Below are 21,596 nucleotides of genomic sequence, written 5' to 3'. Positions count from 1 at the left end.
GACAGGCACAACTTTCGGAAGTTCAAGAACTGCAATCCAAACAAAATTCCCCAGTTGCAACTAAACATAAAGCAGTCCAGCAGAGTAGTCTGTATAAGCAACCCAACACAAAACAAGTCTGGGCTTATCTAAATGGAGGAAGACCTGAAGATGGCACTTATGCCTGGGGCAGGACTGTTACAGAGGTAAATCAAGTGTGAAAGAGTGTTTTCATAGGCCTGGATTCAAATTCCAATCTAACCTTTCTAGAGGTTTGGTCAGGCAAATGTCTTTACTTCTCTGAACCTCATTTTCTCATATGTAAAATGGGAACAATACTTCTCTTGCAGAGGTGATCTGATGATTAAATGAACTTATATGTGTGAAAATGTCAAGTCCAATGCTGTCCGACATATGTATTAATCCGAGTACAACTCATAGCCAGAAGAGAACAGTGCCAAATGAACATACTCCAGCTGAGTCAAATCCAAACTTTAAGATAATTTAAAATTATATTTTTCATCCATAGTAAACCCAGTTCACAAAAGAGTGATACTTTATGAATTATTCACTAAATATGTTGTAAGGAAAACATCAGTACTTGTTAGAGAAAGCATAGCATATTTTTATCACCCAGAGTCCTACCTAGACTGGCTGAATTTCTACTTCTCAGAACAATGACATAGGAAAAGATGAGTAGCAGTTCATTTATTGTTTACAACTTGGGGGATAATGATAAAGTTAGATATTTTTGTTATCATCTGTAAGTGAAAACTTTAGGCACATAATAAATGGATTTTTCAAAAGTCTTATCTTTTGCTATGATATTTCAAATAATAGTTTGTCTTTATTTTGTGAAGCGTTTTCATAAATCTTTCTGGGAAAAGAAACTCACATAAAAATGAGATGTATGTTAGGTTGGGTGGGGGCTAGAAAAGAAAGATGGTGCACTAGGGTGACCTTGAGAAGAACTTTAGAGGGGTGAGGGCCCTAGAGTAGCAGAAGCCCATCAGATGAGCTTTGCCTCTGAAGGCTGGTCCATTTTCAAAGTGTAAGAGAGACCACTCCTTTTGATAAGGACTTGAATAAGAGCCATGAAAGCAGTCTTATCTCAGAAGCGGACAACCAATTTGCTGCACTTGAGAGAAATCAGAGATAAAAATGCAGAAAATGAATACTCAAAATGAGGAATACAAGTAAAGGAACTTCATATACCTGGAGGGGAAATAAAAGGAAAATGATGATTTTAAAAAGTTAAAACTTATTCAGAAGAGAACTTCCTAGAAAAGGCATTATAACAAAGCTGAAATGTTTCCTCCTTGCTAGTTCTGCAGAAATCACAAAGTTAATGTTGTAGCTTCTACATCTTAGGATGCATTTAACCATTGCAACTAGATGTGATAAATTAGTAAGAGAATATGCAATGATTAATGAATAGTTAAAGAATGGAGTAGGGATCATGGAGTGATCATTATTACTCTAATGATTTTTAATGGCTTTAGTGTTCATTGAAGCAAAGGGAATTTACCAGAGCCCCTGACAGGAGAGGCTAATGAACTTAATAGCTACTTACTAAAATCTTTAGCCTATCAGACTCTCGATAGCAAAAATTTACAGTAACATTTACAAAGATCACATATATTTATATCCAGTCAAGAATTACTTTTATTTCTGTGATTGTTTAGTGTATCATATACTTTGTCTTTGTTATCTGACGTTCTTTCTTCCAAGTGATCTAGTCTGTTGGTTATGTTTTCTATTGAATTTTTTATTTGGTTTATTGTATCTTTCATTTCAAGGATTTCTGACTGTTTTGTTTTTTTTCAGAGTCTCTATCTCTCTTGAAGTAATCTTTTGCTACCTGTATTTGCTCTCTTATCTCCATAACTATTATTTCATAATCATATGATTTTTATGAACTTTATATATGAGGGAACTATACTACTAGAGTCTATGAAGTATTGTTTATATATATATATATATATATATATATATATATATATATATATATCACATACATATTATAATATTATATAATATGTATATAATAGTGATATATATTAAAGACCCCAGGACCAAGAAAGATTTACTTTATATAAAGTTTATATATATTATATATAATTTTTGTTGTTGTTTCTAGGATTTTGCACCCAGGGGCATATTACCACTGAGTTATATTCCCAGCCTTTTTTATTTTTTATTTTGAGACAGGGTCTTGCTAAGTTGCTTAGAGCCTCACTAAATTGCTGAGGTTGGCCTCAAACTTGCTATCCTCCTGCCTCAGACTCCCAAGATACTGGAATTATAGGCATGTGCCATCATGCCCAGATTTTCTCATTTATATTTTTGAGAAGGGTTTTTATAAACTTAATAGTATTGTCTAATTGATAGGTTGACCTCAATAGTACTGATACAGTAGATGGAATTAACATATGGTCTATATGCTCATTAAACTATTATTTCAATTAACAAAGCTTTCAAAGATATATCTAGGGTTTGAATGTGTAAAGAAATGAGCACTCTCATCTTGATGAAAGTACGACTTTTATTTGCATATCTCATTAGAAAATGCATTTCTGGAACTTTATCTCAAAGGACATTTTCACAAACTTATATAAGGTTGGTTTGTTCGGAATGTATATCACACAAGTATTTACAAGAAAGATGCAGTAGAAATAATTTAAAAACTCAACAATAGGGAATTGGTTAAGTGAATTATTTACATAATTAATAATTTAAATAATATAATATAAATATTATTTAATATAATATTATAATATAATATAAATAATATAATACTCTATTTTACATAAGTAAAATATAATGATTAAAATATAACAATTAAAATCACCTTTTAGAACAAATGACAATAAAGATGGTCCAGATATATTAAGTGAAAGGAGCATGGTGTAAAGCGTGTGGAGTTAGATTCTTATGTTCATACATGCCCATGAACTGAAAATAACCGGGAAAGATTTTGTTGTTGTAAATGTTTATTTGGGGGACAGTAATATTATCATGACCTTTTGTTTTTCTTTCTTGGATGCTTTTTTATGTGCTCCATTTTTTAAAATGATGAATGCAGATTGTCTTTGTAAGATAAACTTATGTGATAATAAAGCCGATAGTCCTTTCTAAGAGGTACTAAAAGAATGTGATGAAAGTCAAATTAGTAGTGCAGGAGAAGGGGGTCTGAGGCAGGTAGGAATTCAGAGGAGGGGAGGGGAGGACAAGGAAGACTCTACAGAGAAATCTGCTAGGACTTCTGATAGAACTTGAGAAGTGGGTAAGACTCAGCATCTTAGACAGAACTGCATTAATAAGGATGAGAGGTACCATTCACAAAGGTAGGGTGTTAGAATTCATGATATATTATTATTATTATTATTATTATTATTATTGATTGAACCCAGAGGCACTGAGCTACACTTACTATTTTTAGGCAGGGTGTCCCTAGGGTAATCTGGATGGTTTCAAACTTGTAACCCTCCTACCTCAGCTGGGAGTAAAGACTGGGCCACTGTGCCCAGCTCATGATGTATATTAAATAGATGGTACTTAGACTGAGAAATAGGAACAGATGTGTTGAGTAGATTGCTTAAAAATATATGGTGGACCTACATATTATATGTATTGATATCTGCTTGGGCTGCCATAACAAAATACCATAGACTATGTAGCTTAAACAATGGAAATTTATTTTTTCATTGTTCTGAAAGCTGGATGGCCAAGATCAAGGTGCCAGCAGGGTTGATTTCTGATGAGGCTTTCCTTTCTGGACTGCTGAGAGTCACGTTCTTGCTGAGTTCTCCTTTGCATGTGACATGCGGGTGGGGGAAAGAAGGGACAGAGAAAGAGCTCTGGTGTCTTTTGCTGTCCTTGTGAGGAAACCAATGGTCCACCCTCATGCCCTTGTTTAACCTTAATTGTCTCTTGAAAGTCTCTGTCTTCAAAGACAGTCACAGTTGGAATTAATGCTTCTACATGAATTTTGAGGGAACCGAAATCAATCCCTAACACTGTCCCAGACTTAAGTGTTTGAACCATTGCTTGTCTCTGAATAAAGAAATATCATGGGGAAAGCAATTTGGGGGAGATTATGTAGCCTTGGTATATAGAAAGATATTTACAGATTCTTTGCTTTATTAAAAAATAGTTTCTAGTTTCTTCCTTTCCCGTATCTATGCAGTATGTTTCTGCTTAGGGGCCTGCATGAGATTCTTGCTGATCAGTTAGATCAGGCTATCACGCTGTTAAGAATGCACCTGGAAAATGCACTGTGTGTGTGGACAGCATGAAGAGTGGAGTTTGAATTTCCCTGGCCAATAGTACTGATTTCTAAGATGCTCAGAGTTTCAATTATTAGTTCTTTACTGGAAGAATGAGAAATTGATGCTTTACTCTAGCTCCAGATGATATTCAAATTCCATCCAATGTGGACTTTCTCTCAATTACTCTCACTGCACTGGTGTTCTGGATGGCTTAACTGCGTTCTTCCCACACACTTTTGGAACATTACTAGAGCAACTCTTATCTCCATCTGGTGTTGGCTCATCAGTCATTGAAGCTCCAAGACAGCTCTCTATCTAGGGTTAGTGGCTCTCTCTCCAGGACCGCCTTTCTCTGATTTAGGCTCATATAGGCCCTGCTCCTCTAGTCTTCTCCTGTCCCTGAGAAATCTCTTTGATTCTACAGAATCTCAAAATCAGTGTGTTCTCTCTCAGTTGAGGAACAGTTCTGAAAGAATGAGAAATGGGTTCTTTTGATTTAGATCGTCAAGTACATCACGCCCATAGGGAGCATGCAGTGGTCCAACAGGCCCATGTACCTACCCTGTGGAGACCTGTTCTATGAAGACTAAACTCGCAAAATAGATTGTGAGTGAGAAATTATTTATAGCACACTGTTCCTTTACTGTGAACTTTTGTTATTGCAAATATTACAAACATTTTATTTACACACCCACTTAAGAAAAGCACTTGAACACATGTAGATAATTTGAAAAACTGAGATTTAAGAAAGTCTCTAACAGTCATTAACTGATGAGATATTTATATCCTAATTGCACTGAAAATGCCTTATTTTCAAATTTGATTTTAAAAGATTTTTGTAAACTCACTGGCTTTGTCTCATGCAAATGGGCATTAGTAAAAAGCAAGTGGAATAAACATAGATTTAACTCATCTCTTTCCTATACTATACATTTTTTTATTAAACTTTACTCATTTTTCTGAATACATGATTTCTGTAGACAACATGATCTTGTAGAGTAGTGACATTTAAGTGGCAAAGTACTCTTTTTCTTTTACCATGTATTAATTGTACAAATTAATAGGTTTCACTGCATTTATGGTACATTGGTGCTATTTCTTTATATTTGGTGCTGGAGATTGAACACAGGGCTTCATGCACACCAGGCAAGTGCCCTACTAATGAGCTATAATCTCCAGTCCAATAATTCTTACATTTATTTTTCATTGGCTCTTTTCCAACCTCATAAGTTTCTTCTAGATACCTATCTATACATATTTCTAAGACAGCTTCCCACTACTCCCAGCCCAGATGAAAACCAGCTATAACACCCTTTGGTTGCCTTGAAGAGAGAGAAAGAGAGAAAGAAAGAGGGAGTGAGTGAGTGGGTGGGTAAGGGAAGGAGGGAAAGAGGGAAGGAGGAAGAAAGGAAGGAAGGAAGATAGATAGATAGACAGACAGACAGATAGATAGATAGTGACTGTTAAGGACTGAATTATGTCCCAACCAATCCCAATCCATATGTTGAAGGTCTATATCCCAATGTGACTATATTTGGAGATAGGGTTTTTAAGAGGTAATTTAAGTTGAAGGTGATTATAAGGGTGGGTCCCAAATCAAATAGGATTGGTGACCTTATAAGAAGAAGAAGAGGGAATGCCATCTCTTTCTCTATGCCATGTGACGACACAGCAAGAAGGTGGCCATCTGCAAGTCAGGAAGCAAGCCTAGCCAGAAACTCATTCAACCAGCATTATAATCTTGGACTTCCCAATCTCCAGAGCCATACAATATTTTTGTTATTTAAGCCACTCATTCTGTGGTGTTTGTTTTTGACAGTCTGAGCAGACTAAGTGGTAAATATTGTTATGGAGAATTTTGAAAAATCACAAATGAAAACTATGAATTTACTATAATCTTATTTTTGAAAATAATTACTATGAACTTCATGATTATTTGAATAGCATCTATTCTGTTTTATAATTATAAAATTACAGTCATTATCTTAAAATTAGAAAAAAAATGAAAATGCCAATAAGAAACTAAAAATTTCATCACCACAAAAACCAGTTCTTATAATTTTAATATGTATGTATATAATATATGTATATATTTCTATGTTTTGTATATATTTATATGTAAATTTTACCATTATGATCATAGTAAATCATGTGGTAAATCAGTTTTGAAAGTTGGTGTATTCAAACTATTGTGACTTTTTCTCCGTATAATATAACATTCTTAAAAAAACATTATTTTCAATGGCATCATAATTGTCTATCCAATGGATGCATTTATTCATCCAGTTTTCTGTTGTTTGCTAATTGTTTTTAAATTTTCATTATTATGAAGTGTACTGCAATATACACATTAATACACAAATCTATATCTCCTTTCTGATTACTTCCCTCAAATATGTTCCTAGAAAGATTTCTAAATCAAAGTATACAAAAAATAATTGAGAATTTTGACACCAATTGCTAGAGTATTTTCTAGGGAGGATTCAGTGTTCTGTGTTCCCAGTTTCCATCTCCCTCCCATGGCATACATGAAGATGTCAACAATTCTAGGTGCACTGATTTGGAAACATGTGTTCGCAGGCTGGACAGGAGAAAAATGTTATTGTTATGTTTTAACTTATATGTCTTAAATTACTTGTAGAGGTGATTCTGATTTTGCTTTGTGTTATCATTTATTATTATGGAGAACAATATAACATTATAATATTTCTAAGTTCTCTGAGTTCCCTATTAAATCCTTTGTTATTTTCTCCCAGATGCTTTTTTTTCATATTGATAACCTAACCTTCTTTTAATGTAGTAAAATTATTAAACATAACATTATCAAATCCATTGTATCAAATTTCCAATTTTCCATTGCATCTGTGGAATTTTTTAATGTACAGAAAGTAATAAATTTTACTTTGTTTGTTCATTGTTTTTAATATTCAGATAGCCCTTTACCATCCTGAGTTCATATAAAGATTCACCGATTCTTCTTCTAATTTTTAACAATTGTGCTTTTTTTTCTCTATTATTTTAAAAGCCATATGAGAATTTTTTTTCTGGTACTAAATTTAAGTGAAAATACTGCCTCCACTTTATTTGTTGACTTTCAGTTATTCTCTCAACTCTATTTACTAACTGATCTCTCCCATCTCCACCTGCCACTGAAATGGGGTAACAACTGTATAATGCACTACTATATACACATACATATTAGCTTCTATTAACCTTTCTAGTACTGTTGACACTTTGCATCTGTATGTAAGTTTTTATGGGTATTCCAAGGAAAACAGAGATGTTCAGTGAGGTCATTGTAGCTAGTTTTAAGCTTTATCAACTAAAGGAAATTTTCTGATCATAGTATCATAGAGCTAGAAAAGTTTTACATTATAATGTTTCATTTTATAATGGAGAAGACTCTTTTGTAGTAGTTACCTGACCTGTTGAGGGTCACACAGAGGCCAGAGCCTGGGTCTCCTCATCTTTTGTAACTTTAGTTATTTGATTATTAAAAATGAACTTTTCTCTTTTTAGCCATCTTGAGATGTCTATATTCCTTTTTGGCAGGGCGGTGGTACCAGGAATTGAACTCAGAGGCACTCGAACACTGAGCCATATCCCCAGCCCTATTTTGTATTTTATTTAGAGACAGGGTCTCGTTGAGTTGCTTAGCACCTCACTTTTGCTGAAGCTGGCTTTGAACTTGCATTCCACCTGCCTCAGCCTCCCGAGCTGCTGAGATTACAGGTGTATGCCACTGTGCCTGCCTGAGATGTCTATATTCTTAATTCAGGGTTTGTTATATTTGAGGATTCCTTAGATAGCAAGATACTTTCCTTCCATGGACCTACAAGGAAATCCTCACTGACAAGTACTGAAGTTCCTTGTTTTGTAGGCACTTTAGAGAGCATTTGTATAACCTTCTTCCCCTCCCTTATGTTCCTATTTCTAATAATTTTAGGTTATATAGTGAATATTAAGATTCTTTAATACTTGATCATATTGTGACATCCTGTATTCAAATATGGTGTCCCTTTGTCTTTCAGCTGCTAGATAACTGTTCCTCTCGTCTCAAAATGACCCATCCAGCCAGAACCCTGTACACTCGAGATGGAGAATTGATTCAGTCATGGGATGACATAGAACGAGACATGGTCATCTGTGTGTCTATGGGACATGACTTTATAACCCATAAAGGTATGGCAAACACTTTTCATTTCTGTCAAGATTTTAAAGAACTAAAGCATCCAATCTTTGCTTCTAAGACCCTCCTTCTTGAATTTTGCATCCTATTGTGATGATTTTTTTAATAATTATGCTCCCCACATTGTTCTGCTTCATGTTATGAAAGTTAAGTTTTTTAACTAGGAATTAAACAGTTTGCAGATTTTCTTTCTTTAGTAATAAGTAAATATATGCTAAGTTTATTATCTATTCCTTGATCATTTTCTTTGATAAATGACAGAAATTAAAAGAACATATAGTTATTATGGAATCAACTCTTGTTTTATCCTTTTTACCCTGAGGAATTTCAAATCCCTTTCTGTAGGTAGGTATACATTAGAAGAGATATAATTTTCAGGAAATTCCAAAGAATACTGTTTTTACTTTAAAGGAAATTTTTAAAATTAGGAAGTGAATTACTCAACATCTCTAAAATAAAAAGATTGTATTTCTTCTTTTAAAAAGGTACCCTAAAAGTATTAGTATGTTCTATATAAGGTAGGTAAGCCAAAAACTTTTCAAACAGTGGAATAATGCCTTTACATTTATCCTAGAAGAATCAAAAACAATACATGAAGACCAAAATGTAGGGAGACAAAGATTTATTGGGATGCCTAAGACTGCTTTGAGGAATGTCACAAATATTCCTTGAGTACCAGCCTATCTCACAGAGCAGGCTCCTTTGTATTCTTTGTGTTCTGCTGTTCCCGTAACCCATCTTATCCATCACCCTACCCCTTGGTGACCAACACTGTGTGGTTACTTTGGAGAACACACCAATGGCAGGGTTCTTATCATTAGTAAGTATTATTTGACAGTTTTTTGTATTCCCAAAGAACGTAGTCTAAAAAGAAAAATAAATCAGGCTTCCTTTCCTGGAAAAGTTTTCAATCTATTTGAGAGTATAAACAGACATGTAATGATTACAGCCAATTGAATAGTACTTCCCAATCCCTTTATTACTTATGCTTTGCATTCATATACTTGGGATGGGCTACCCTACCCTTCTTGCCATGCTGTGTTCACTGGACCTGAATAAATAAGGCTAAATATGCTTCAGGCAAGCTAACCAAAAGTGTATCTAAACCACAAAGAAAGATCTAGGCTGCCTTCCCAGAAACAAGCCTGTCTCCAATAAAAAATATAAAGGGCATTGAGAAAATTGGAAATGCAAATATTACTCTCCTTATCATTTTACTCCATGTTAATTCTCTGGACCTTTGACAAGTCTATGTAGGCAAACATTTATTTTTGCATCTTCAATTTAGTAAACACATGCAATGTTATAATGTGAAAGTTGACTCCTTTCCTATGAAAATAGTTGATTGATAGTGAAAGGACTGGTGGTTTTCCCCAACTGTCTGAATTTTTCCCAATGAGTCACATATGTTCTAGGAAATTTGATTGATTACAAAGATTCCAATTCAGTTGTTCTTTAGAAATTTACTTTGTTGTTTTTGCTGAAATAAAGTTAGAAATAATCATCCAGTAGAAAACTAAATATTCAGAATGTTTTTAAAAAGAGAAATGCTCTTACATGTATATACTTATTAAGAGATATTTAAAAAATTAATCATTGTATACATGATTTTTCTGTGACCTGCTGGCTGTACTAGGTAATAAGAAAATAAAGCAGCCAGGGAGTTTCAAAAATAAATACAGTATAATAACTTATGTCATATACTATAATGTCAAAAAACATTTAGAATTCAGAAGTCAGTCATCAAAAAAAATCACAATGGGTTTTTGAAAAATGAATATGATTTGGGAAAACAAACCAGATGCTATTAAAATGGTTTCTTTCACACAAGCCCCCAGTGAAATTAAAAGAGTGCTTTTATGCCATTTGCTGTACAATCTGAACATGATTTTCACTGGTTTGGCTTTCATCTTTTCAGTGGGTTCAATTTTTAGAGCATTCCTATGTTAGCTTCCAATTCAGCCTTTACTAAGAGCTATAACAACTTCCATTCTATAGAAATCCAAAGAATGTTAGCACTTATCTGATGTGATAAGCAGGTCAAGTGTGTAATGAGAGAGTCCAAGGTAGGAGCCGAGGATTTCTGAGGGATCGTCAAGGTTTTCACCATTCTGGACTTTTAATTATTTTGTACAAATACATTGACTTGTCTCTCAAAATAATTTTTTAACAGAGTTAAAGCAAGTGGTGGAGGTCAGAGCAAATTATGCCAGAATTCGAAGACAGCTGGGCCCTCAAGCTACAGACCTGGTGGTGTTACCATCTACAGAGCTGCTGTCACTGGTACATCTGCATAATTAATTCCTATCAGGGCCATCATATTTTCTGTTGTATTTTGCTGGTATATCTGTGTATAGATACTCATATGCTTGTTAAACATGATTGTTATTTATCTCTTTTAATTTCAAGTAGTCTTTTTTAAAAGTTATTATCTACAACATTTTACATAAACTGGCATTTGATGCCTATGCCTCAAAACTGTTCCTGGAAAGGCAACAAAATTAGACAGAATAATGCTGGTAAAACAACTATCTTAGGTGTACCTTCCTCCAGGAGGAAAAAAAAACCAGGAAACTACTAGTTAATATTTTAAAACAATTTAGCAGAATCCGGTAACTTATACATAATATTCATAGATGTATGTGTATATATGTGTATATTTATAATATTTGATAATCAAATAGACTCTGACCACTTAATCCCAAATTCAATCCCAACTGACAATTTCTTGCTCAGTCACTCTATTTGCAAAACTTCCATGTTAAAGTCTTACATGTATTAAATAAAACTGAAATGGCTGGTGGCCACCAAATGTGGCATGAATGGATCATTCCTCCTCCAATTTATCTTTAGTTTTACCTGTAGTAACAGTACAGGTCCTTTATGGGCCTCAGTTAGATGTTGCTCATGAGAGTGAAATTGGTTATTTCCTGATGTATAGCCAATAATCAAAAGTCATATACTATGTCTTCATTATAGAAATGTAGAGAAAGGAATACACACACACACACACACACACAATCATGTAAGGGATTCTTAGCAGTCTTGGTTATCAACCTTACAGAACAAGAACAGTACCTGCTATTTTCTTCCTGAGAAGACAAAATAGCCATTAAGACAAAAAGAAAAAGAAAACTGTTCCTGGTGGGAATTTTGCAGAGAAATGCTCTTCCTTCCTGTCTTCCTCTGAAAGCTACTCACAGTTCTGCCTGAATATCAATTGCAGCCTGGCTAGGTGTGTACAGAATGGCTCAGCTGGGCTCACTCCTCAGTTCCCCACTTTAATGTGATACAGGAAAGCAATATATCACCTCTACTGAAGGAGACTCTTGGTAATCGCTGCAAAAGGCCTGGCTGGTATTTACTCCGAGTCTGCAAATCAGTAGGGCTGCATGAATAAATCCCTGCTCTAACTCCACTGAAGGAAAGCTCATGGACGTGAAATTTCACATGATACATCAACAACAATTTACCCTTTTACAAACATTTTGTTGTGTGATGTTAGATATGTGAAGGTTTCCCAAAGCAGCTTTGTGCCACACAGGAGACAAAGATTTCACATCACTCTTATTTTGCTTTTATTTATTTATTTATTTCTATGTACCCAGGAAATTGAAACAAGAGGGATTAAAGAACTAGCTGCCCCAATCAGAAAGTGAGCCAACAGGACTCTTACCAGTTGGGTCTTTCCTTAGAATGACTTGATCATAGTCCACATAAAGTCAGCTATTTTTTTTCTTCAAAATTCCTTGAAAACAAAGACATTTGTCTAGGTGCAAAAGTACCTATCACTTTTCTGCCAAGATAAAGTTGATTTGCTATGAAAATGGCATAATTTCACCTTGAATCTAATGTGCAAATTCTTGTGAAGTCTTTGCTGTTGCATGTAAGTATGCCTGAAGCGAAAATTGGTAATATCACACAGACGCTATATCAAGCACCAGGAGACATGAGGCAAAAGTCTTAAGTGAACTTTTCTATTACTAGTAAATGGGATTTTAGATGTAATATAACAGTCATCAACACATCACATCTTACTAGCGAGGCAGCCACACTGACTTTGTAGACGACAGCTTGCCCTGGGTATCTTGGCAGTTCATAGCTACTTGTAACTTAGGCTAAGAAGTATCCTACTCTGTCCTTATTATTGACTTTTCTCTGGTTGGCTGGAAGGTGGATTGGGGAGCAGTTACTCTACCTCCAGCAAGGACTACAGGATAAGACTATTGCAATTCTGTTCAGCCCTCCTAGGCTTTTAATAAACACAGTAATTTCCTTTGGGGACATGTTTATCAAATTTGAATCAGCCTCATATATATAAGTCAGATTTCAATATTTTTCTATCAACTGAAAACCATTTATTATTAAATACTAAAGTAACCATCCCCAAGTCCACAGCCTTCTCCAGAAATTTATTTCCTGCTGGTTCACAAACACCCTTAAGGTGATCCAGATGTTAATCAACAGTGTACCAGCATTTATGATTGTTCTCAGGAGAGCTGGAATTTTCTGCCCACGTCTAGCTTTTGTAGCATGATTAAGTGTTGAGGTAAAGTTGTATGTTTCTAAGCAGGTTAAGTAAAAGAAATATGCTTAAAAGCTTGAAAAATATTTTGAGATTAACTGACAGTATTTATAAATAAACATTTTAAGTGCTTATATCAGCTTTGCAAACCAGGACACAACAATAATTCAAAATACAAAGGTAGCTTTTTAGGATGATAACACCAAATTTCCATTTTTATTGTTTCTATTAACTAAACACTATTTTATGAATCAAAAATCAAAGGAATAAAAAATAAATAAAAGAATAATTTGTTCCCTTTTACCAAAGAATCACTTAGAAATTTTGGTCAGTGACTTTTGCAGCATTTGTGTGCTAACCTTCAATAATAGCCCAGGTGTGCTGAGTGTCATTGTTCGTGATTCTCCAATGCAGCAACTTGAGAGGAACATCATTTTGAAGGGAATGATGAAAGCACACAATTCTGTGTTATTCTAGGTTGTCACAAAATCAGATGCAAATGTTCTCAATTAAATGGAATTGGACTAAGCAGTGATTCTCAGTTGTTTGCATTAAACCAATGACTCCAGTTCCCTTCTGGCCCTATGCACATCTCAGCTCCTCTAAGGCTAGGAAAATAAAAAGAAAGAGAAGCAGTTTTGTTCTCAACACAATAAAGTAGAATTCTGTAGAAATGGCCCCTTTTGGGGCCATGTGGCCAAAGTGACTGCAAAGCAAGACCAACACAGAGCACTCAGGCGAATGCTGATGAAAGTAAATGGACTCATCATGTCACAGTGGATATTCAGTGGGTGCCTGCTGCCAGCTATAGTATTTTCTAATTTTGCAAGTCTGTAATATGAAACTACTATCAATAGGCTGTCACACTGTACCATATGTGCAAATAGAAATATATGAGAGAGGAAGTGCTATGCCCATGATGCAGCTGGGTTGGAGGAGAGGAGAAAGGAGGCAGGAAATTATATTTATAGGGCAGTAAAATGGTGATTCTGAATTGCGTGTGCTATCACTCATTTTCTGCAAAATATCGAACTGAAGGATTTCAGAAGAATACTGTCAGCTTATGGGTAGATAGTTCAGTCAAGCTCCTGGACCTGTTAGGTCCTAGTTTGTCAGTCCTGGAGAAGAGGTGAACTTAGAACAGATATTGCAGTTTTAGCCTAGGTGCAGATGCTGAGGAATTTCAGCATTGTCAGATCACCTGAGCTGCCACCATTGGCAGCTACATTTTGGAAGCTGCCCAAAGCCACACTGTACTGAAATAATCCTTCGGACTGTGCTGGGGTGAGATGGAAGAGAGGAGGAAATCTCCCAGGGCTCTTAGATCAGTGCTCCTCAAAGTGTAAGATTTGACTACATCTCGGCTTTCAGTTCCTTCCCTCTTTCTTCCCCTTTCTCTCTCCCTGCCTGCCTTTTCTCCCTCTCTGGCTTTTCTCCTGTAAGAACCTTCAAAACTCATCTTTCATTAAAACAGAAAAGATCCTTCCTGGAACAATCTGAATCAGAAAGGATGCTTCCCTAATACAACTCTCAAATTTCAGGGTATACAAGAAACACCTAGGGAACTTGAGAACATGCAGATTCCCAAGCCTGATCCTAGAGACAGGTATGATCTGTGTGCTTCAAGTAGGGCAGGGAATCTGCATTTTACTGAGCTATAAGAAGTAACCACAGTTTGAGAAGCTTTGCCAGGAGTTTGGGGCCTGTCAAGGAAATAGCTGTTTACTATCAGTAGGGTGTGTTCCAGGCGACAAGTACCAGTTTCAAGAACTCCCTGTCCATGCCTTTACCCTGTGGGCACTAAGAAGACAAAGAAGCATTTGCTGTGTGGGTGAGGGCTTGAATCTAAGTGTCTCTTGTTTTCTCATTATCGTTTCTTTAAGAAATGATAGAAATGTTCTTGAGTCACCTGGAAGAGGCTGAAACTAGACCCAGACGTGGGAAGGCTAAGCAAGTGAGTTTGAGGTTCAAAAACTTCCTTTGTTAATTAAACTGCCTTCAGTGTTGAGAAAATCTTGCTATTTTAAAGGTCACAGATATAATGTCAGTGCTACTGCACATACATCAAGGAGCAGGGTAATTTTGAAGGTCAGGAAAATAACCAGAATCTTCCTGGCATTTTTAAATACATTTTTATATGCACAAGGAGGGAGAGCTATGGAACAAGGACAGGATTCCCTTTTCCATAGTTGCTCTTTCCCCACTGAAGGAGCTCCTTACTAGGGGCAGGCTAAACCTTTCTGTTCTGTTTGCTTTAAGCCTAGTTCATGTGGAAGTTTGAGCCACCTGCATCTCTGACAGGTTTATCTAAGAGTGTGAAAATTCACAAGATGTTAGTTCAGTTTACACACATACACACACAGAAGGGAAAAGAGTGCATGCATGTTGGCAGGCACTTGATATGTGTGTTCAACTCTAGTTAGAATGGCAATCATCAAGAATACAAATAAAAATTGCTGGTGAGAATACAGGAAAAGGTACATTTAGACATCGTTGATGGACTGCAAATTGGTACAACCACTTTGGAAAGTAGTCATAGATTCCTCAAAAGATGAGGAATGGAACCACCATATTACTCAGCTATTCCACTTCTTGGTATTTATTCAAAAGAACTAAAATCAAGCATACTATAAGCATCCTATAGTGATTCATGAATAACAGTGTTTACAATAGTGCAATTCACAATAGCCACATTATGGAACCAGACTAAGTGCCCGTCAACAAACAAATGGGTAATGAAAATGGAGTGTTTGTTGATACATAATGGAGTTTTATATTCATCCATAAAGAAGAATGAAATTATGTTATTTTCTGGTAAATGGATGAAACTAGAGAATATCATGCTAAGTGAAATAATTCAGACTCAGGTCAAAAGTCAAATGTTTTCCCTCAGATGTGGAAGCTAGAGAAAGAGAGAAAAAAAAGAATTTTTTTTTTTTTTTTACAAAAAGCATCTCATAAAAATAAAAGGGTGACCAACAGATTAGAGAAAGAAGACCAAGAGGGAGGGAAGAGGAGCCGGCATGGGGAAGTACTGGGGAGTAAAATTGAACAAACTATGCTATGTCCAGGTATGAACATACTAAAATGAATTCTGATCATATATGTAATTGTAACACACTAACTAAAATTTGAAAATAACAATATAGGAAGATCAGTAGAGCAAGTGGATGTGGGGAATGGGGAAAGGAAAGTAGTAGGAAATAAGATTCATCAAATTATGTTATGTGCATGTACAGATATAGTGTAATGAATCCCACTATTATGCATAATTATAGTGCACAAGACAAAACAAAATACACCAGGCACTGTTCTAGGTGTTAGACATGGAGTAGGCGTCTAACTAGACAGCAATAGGCCTTTAGAATGTAATAGGTGGAGCTGCTTGGATAGACCTAGATTGTGGGAGCATGGGCCTGATGGGCCTGATTGTGGAGGCCCTTGTAATTCATGCAGGGGTGAGCCAATAAAGGGAACTAATTTGCTGGGCACAGTAGTGCACCCCTGTAATCCCAGTGGCTCCGGAGGCTGAGGCAGGAGGATCACAAGTTCAAAGCCAGCCTCAGCAACTTAGCAAGGCCTTAAGCACCTTGGTGAGACCCTGTCTCAAAATAAAACAAAAAAAGGGCTGGGATGTGGCTCTGTGGTTAAGCACCCCTAGGTTCAATCCCCAGTACCAAAAAACAAAAACAAAACAAATAAAAAAGGGAGCTTATATGAAAGTTTGGACTGGACATTTTCTATTAAATTAAACTCATTCTGGTTACCAGCATGGGCCTGATGGTACAGGTATATTCCATATACCTCTGGTGGGGTGGAGGTTTGTTGGATTGATTGACAAGGAAGCAAGGAAGCACAGGAAAGCCCATCATCACACAGGCCTCATAGCAGTCTGTCTTTTATTTTTTATTTACTTTTTTATTTTTTAGCACTGAGATTAAACCCAAGGGTACTTTACCACTAAGTTACATCCTTTGCTAAAATTGTTTAGGGCCTCGCTTAGTTGCTGAGTCTGGCTTTGAACTTGCAATCCTCCTTCCTCAGCCCCTTGAGCCCCTGGGGTTAAGGCATGTGCCACCCTGTATGGCTATGGCAATCTCTGTTTAAGAGGCATGCCTATCTGTGTCCCAGAGGCCACCCTAGTAATCAGCCATTCCTGCCCTTGACCTCCCTGCATCTCTGTGCTTCTTGCTTCTTCTGTAAATTTTCTATTTCTCCAATGGGTTCTTCTGTTGCCTGCTAAGATAGGCACCTTCCTATTTATGGCTCTCCTGCTTTACAAACTGTTACCTGTCTTTTCTTCATATTTATTTTGGCTCTTTTTTTGGTAGACGGTCACTGAATTACTTTGTGTCTTTTAATAGAAGATTGAATGGAGAGCATCAAATAGTTGCCTTTTAATCCTTCCTTTAGATTTGGATGTCAGGGCTACATGATACAACCCACAACTTACCCATGTAAACAACAACATGATTGTTCTTTAATGAGGCAGCCACAGACATGGCGGGGTCTTCGGGATCCATGGCATTTTTAGTACGAACATGCAATTCTGCCATTGTTCTGGTTATTTTCTCCCTTCACCACTGATGGATGAAATTAGCAATGGAATCAACGAGGCTGTCACTATTCCTGTTCGGTCTGTCAGAGGTTTGCCCTTGGGTACACTGTCAAAACGGGCATTGGTGAGGTGAGCTAAATAGTCTTTGCTAAGCAGCCAACATGAACCCGAGGTTAGAATCTGTGAGTTTGGTTACAATATCAGGATGGATACCTATTGGATTCATAAGTAAGACTTCTGAATATAAGAGAAATCTGAGAAATTGCAGAGAAAGCCTGATAAAACTCAGGACACTTTTGAATTGGCACCCAGACAATTGTGCCAGATCAATCCTGAATGTAAAACCTTTTTTTTTTCTTTAAATCAGAACTGTCCTTGCCTCTTGTTTAATGTAGTAATTTTGATAGGATATATGCCATTATGGATTTTATTTTATTGCCATCTGTCCTCCTACCCCTGCTCTCAGAGGCCATCCTAGTTTAACAACTTTCCCAATGTTGAAATGTGAGTTCCACTAACTGGCCTCAATAGTTATCTGTTGTGTTTGAGTCGTAAATTCTCATTATACTTCAGGACATCCATGGAGAGGTATTTTCTGTTAGATATTGCCCTGTTTTCATGAAAATGTTGATTTGAGCCACATCTGTACACATTAGTAAAGCTATGTATTCAAGAGGCTTAGGGCCAACTGCTGAGGCAGCACTTGACAGTGTCACCAGGATGCCACACTCTGGGTCCTCTGGCTCATTCATAAAATGACTCACAACAGAGATCAATTTTCATCTGCACCAACTTGCAACTGTTACTATGAATAAAATGGGAAACAACTTTAAAGTTGTTTACTTACTTTTTTTCTCCCAAATACTGGGGATTGAGCCCAGGGGTGCTTTATCACTGAGCTACATTCTCAGCCACTTTTATTTTTATTTTTATTTTAAGACAGGGTCTTGTGAATTTGCCCAGACTAGCCTCACACTTGTGATCCTCTTTCCTCAGCCTGCTTACATCATCTTACTTCAAACATTGTCATTGCTCCTTGGATAAAGTCATTGTTTTCTAACTAGTTATTACACATATCCTGCCCGCCCCCCCCTTTCTCCTCTCCAGTTCTTTATCAAAGTGGTACCCAGAGTGATCTTTCTAGAATGGAAATACTATCATATCACTCTCTTACTTAAAACCCCTCAGTAGCCTCCTGTCCTTCATGAAAATGAAGAACAAATTCCTCCAAATGTTGCCCAAAGCCCTTTGGAATATGGTGCTACCCTGGCTCTGGAGTCTTGGTTCTCAGTCTTCTGTGCACAAGGCTCTGCACTCCTAAACTCCCCCACTGAGTGTGTGCCTTCTCTTATTTCCATACCTTTGCACATTCTTCTTCTGTGACTTTCTCAGGAAATAGTCCCTGACCACACGACACACCTGACTGATGGAAACTCTCTTCCATGGTCTTCCCCTGAACCAAATTCTGAACTTAATTGTAGCAGTTACCCAGGTGGACTTTCTCTCTCTCTCTCTCTCTCTCTCTCTCTCTCTCTCTCTCTCTCTCTCTTTCTCCCTGACTTGAAAAACCCTTGAAAGCAAGACCAGGTCTGTTCAGACTTGTATTCCTAGGGCCTGCCTGCCATATAATATTCCTTATTATATAGCAGGCATTCATGAACATTTGTTGAATGAATATGAAATTTAGGGTAACTTGTTGGTTAAAAATGCTTTGTTTTGGGGCTGGGGATGTGGCTCAAGTGGTAGCGTGCTCGCCTGGCATGCGTGCGGCCCGGGTTCGATCCTCAGCACCACATACAAACAAAGATGTTGTGTCTGCCGAAAAACAAAACAAAACAAAATATTAAGAAATTCTCTCTCTCTTTAAAAAAAATGCTTTGTTTTGTTTTAGCATGCACTGAAGTATCTGGGTTTTAATGTCAATAATATATTGAATCACAATTTTGCTTTCTGCAGAACTTTCTTCTCACATGCATTATTTTATCAATCTATAGAATATCACATTGTCTCATAAAACAAGTCTGCCCTTGTCGATGAAATAGTATAAACTAACTAAATTTCCTTCAAGTCAAACCAAAGTGCAGTTGCTTAGGCTCTCTTCTTCAACTACTGTTACTTTCAAAACACTCCTGAGGCCTGAGAATAGGAAATGCTTCTCCCATCAGAGCCCAGACAGACCCTTGCTGCAGGCAGCCTGGCTTAGAAGGGAAGACATGTCACTCTCTTTCATAAGCGTGATGATTTGTGGCTGAGACGGGAGAGGCTGCTCTCTGAACCACATGCCCCCTGGTGCAGGCAGGCTAAGGAAAGATGAATGGCATTATACGACAGACATCTGAATGTTTCGTATTAAATTAGTCCCACAGAGCACCCAGAATTCTCATTCCATAAATCACAAGGTAAAGTAAACTCACTCCCAGGTTAGATTGCTGTGACTTTGGCCTGTGGTGTCATAGATAATCTGAGAACAGTTAAACATTTGTCTGAAATAGTAATAATTTTTCAGCATATTTACTCATTGGCGATGAGGTGACCCAGACTGATCTCCTGCCAGAAACAGCATGTAAATGGGAGTTAGCCAATTGGGGAGATTTCCAAACAGGAGTCACTGTTCCTCCCACCCTTGATCTGCTCTGAAACTGTCACTTGCTCCTTTAGGAGCTGCTGCATGCAGGGAGCCCAGATGAGCAAAATCTACCCCCCAAAAGAGTAAATATGCAAAAGTACTGATGTGCCCCTACCTCTTTACTAAATTTCAGTCACTTTCCATTTTGAAATTCACCCTCACTTTGTCTTGGTCTAAGAATTACAGACTTAAGAAGGACCTTGAATCCACTGAAGCCACATTTCTCTTCAGTGGCAAAGGCTAATTCTCAGAATATTTTACATGTACTTGGATCTATTCTGGTGCTTCCATTCCTGAGCTGACATCATGGTTACTTGGGACACTTCATTGAATGGAAGGTACATTGTACTGGGGTTCATGAGACCAACTTGATGCTAACTAGCTGAGGGATACTAACTAGTCTGAGCTCCTGCTGCTGTCACTTTGAGAAACTGAGAAGGACAGATTATGAATCTCTGAAATTCAACTTTGGAAGTTTGATTCTGATTCATATCTCAGTGGTGAGATATGATTGGGCAACAAGAATTATGTAGCCAGGATCCCAGCTAGTTCCTGAAGTCCATCTCCTCCTACAGATGTTCACTACAATCTGCTTCTAGGGCCATCTCTATTTTGAATCTCAACAGAGGGACCTACTGAAGTCATGGCATAGCTTTGGGATAGTCAAGAACTTGAAGTGACTCCTCTGATAGAAAGATCACTGAACTTGGGGGCTGGGGTTATGGCTCATTGGTGGAGCACTTGCACATATGAGGCACTGGGTTTGATTCTTAGTACCACATTAAAATAAATAAATAAAATAAAGGTATTGTGTCCATCTATAACCAAAAAGAAAAAAAGAACAAAGAAAGATCCCTGAACTTGGAATTAAAGGTTTGCCTTGACTCTTGCCTCTTGGACTCTTGAGAAAGTCTCTTGGTAGAAAAGTAAAAGGAGATCACCAAAATGGAAGAAGAAGGGCACTCACACATCTAGAATGTCTACCTGTGCAGGCAGGAACTAAGCTGGACCTTTTATATTGTTGTCTCATTTACAACCATGCTATGAAGTAGAAGCTGAGCTTTGGAGGAGTGAATTATCTTGCCCAGAGCCACAGCCAATAAGTTGCAGAGCTGGTATTTGTACCCAGCCTAACCCCAAAGCCTGTCCTTTTTTCATTATACCAACCATTTTTGTTTTTAACGCTATAGAAATGTCAAATATTAAAAAAAAAGAAATGTCAAATATTATTATTGGTAATTTGTATGTTCACCGATGCCTTTATGGACATATTTTATGGTTTGGTTGCGGCCTACTTGGATAATTTCCTTGATGACAAATAAATTTGGCAAGGTGTGCTATACTTTGATGCCCAGTCTAAGATGGGCAGCACACTACCCTGAGCATGAGGGAAATCCTCTCATCAGAACATAATAAACCAGCAGGGGTCTCACCTCCCACCCACCCCC

The 21,596-nt window shown here is 37.0% G+C and overlaps 1 protein-coding gene across 6 annotated transcripts in view; it reads left to right on the top strand.

The window, feature by feature from the left end:
* Nucleotides 1–21,596, top strand: part of Dcdc1 (doublecortin domain containing 1) — a 479,867-nt gene that overhangs the window by 455,197 nt on the left and 3,074 nt on the right. For all 6 annotated transcript variants that reach the window (XM_048788537.1, XM_048788536.1, XM_048788535.1 and 3 more), the window contains 3 exons: nucleotides 6–185; nucleotides 8,282–8,432; nucleotides 10,613–10,722. In XM_048788537.1, coding sequence (XP_048644494.1) covers nucleotides 6–185; nucleotides 8,282–8,432; nucleotides 10,613–10,722 — 441 coding nt within the window. The remainder of the gene's footprint in view (nucleotides 1–5; nucleotides 186–8,281; nucleotides 8,433–10,612; nucleotides 10,723–21,596) is intronic.

The sequence above is a fragment of the Marmota marmota genome, unplaced genomic scaffold (genome assembly GCF_001458135.2).
Source record: "Marmota marmota marmota unplaced genomic scaffold, marMar, whole genome shotgun sequence".
Taxonomy (NCBI): Eukaryota; Metazoa; Chordata; class Mammalia; order Rodentia; family Sciuridae; genus Marmota; species Marmota marmota.
This window is presented reverse-complemented; position numbering and strand designations above follow the sequence as displayed.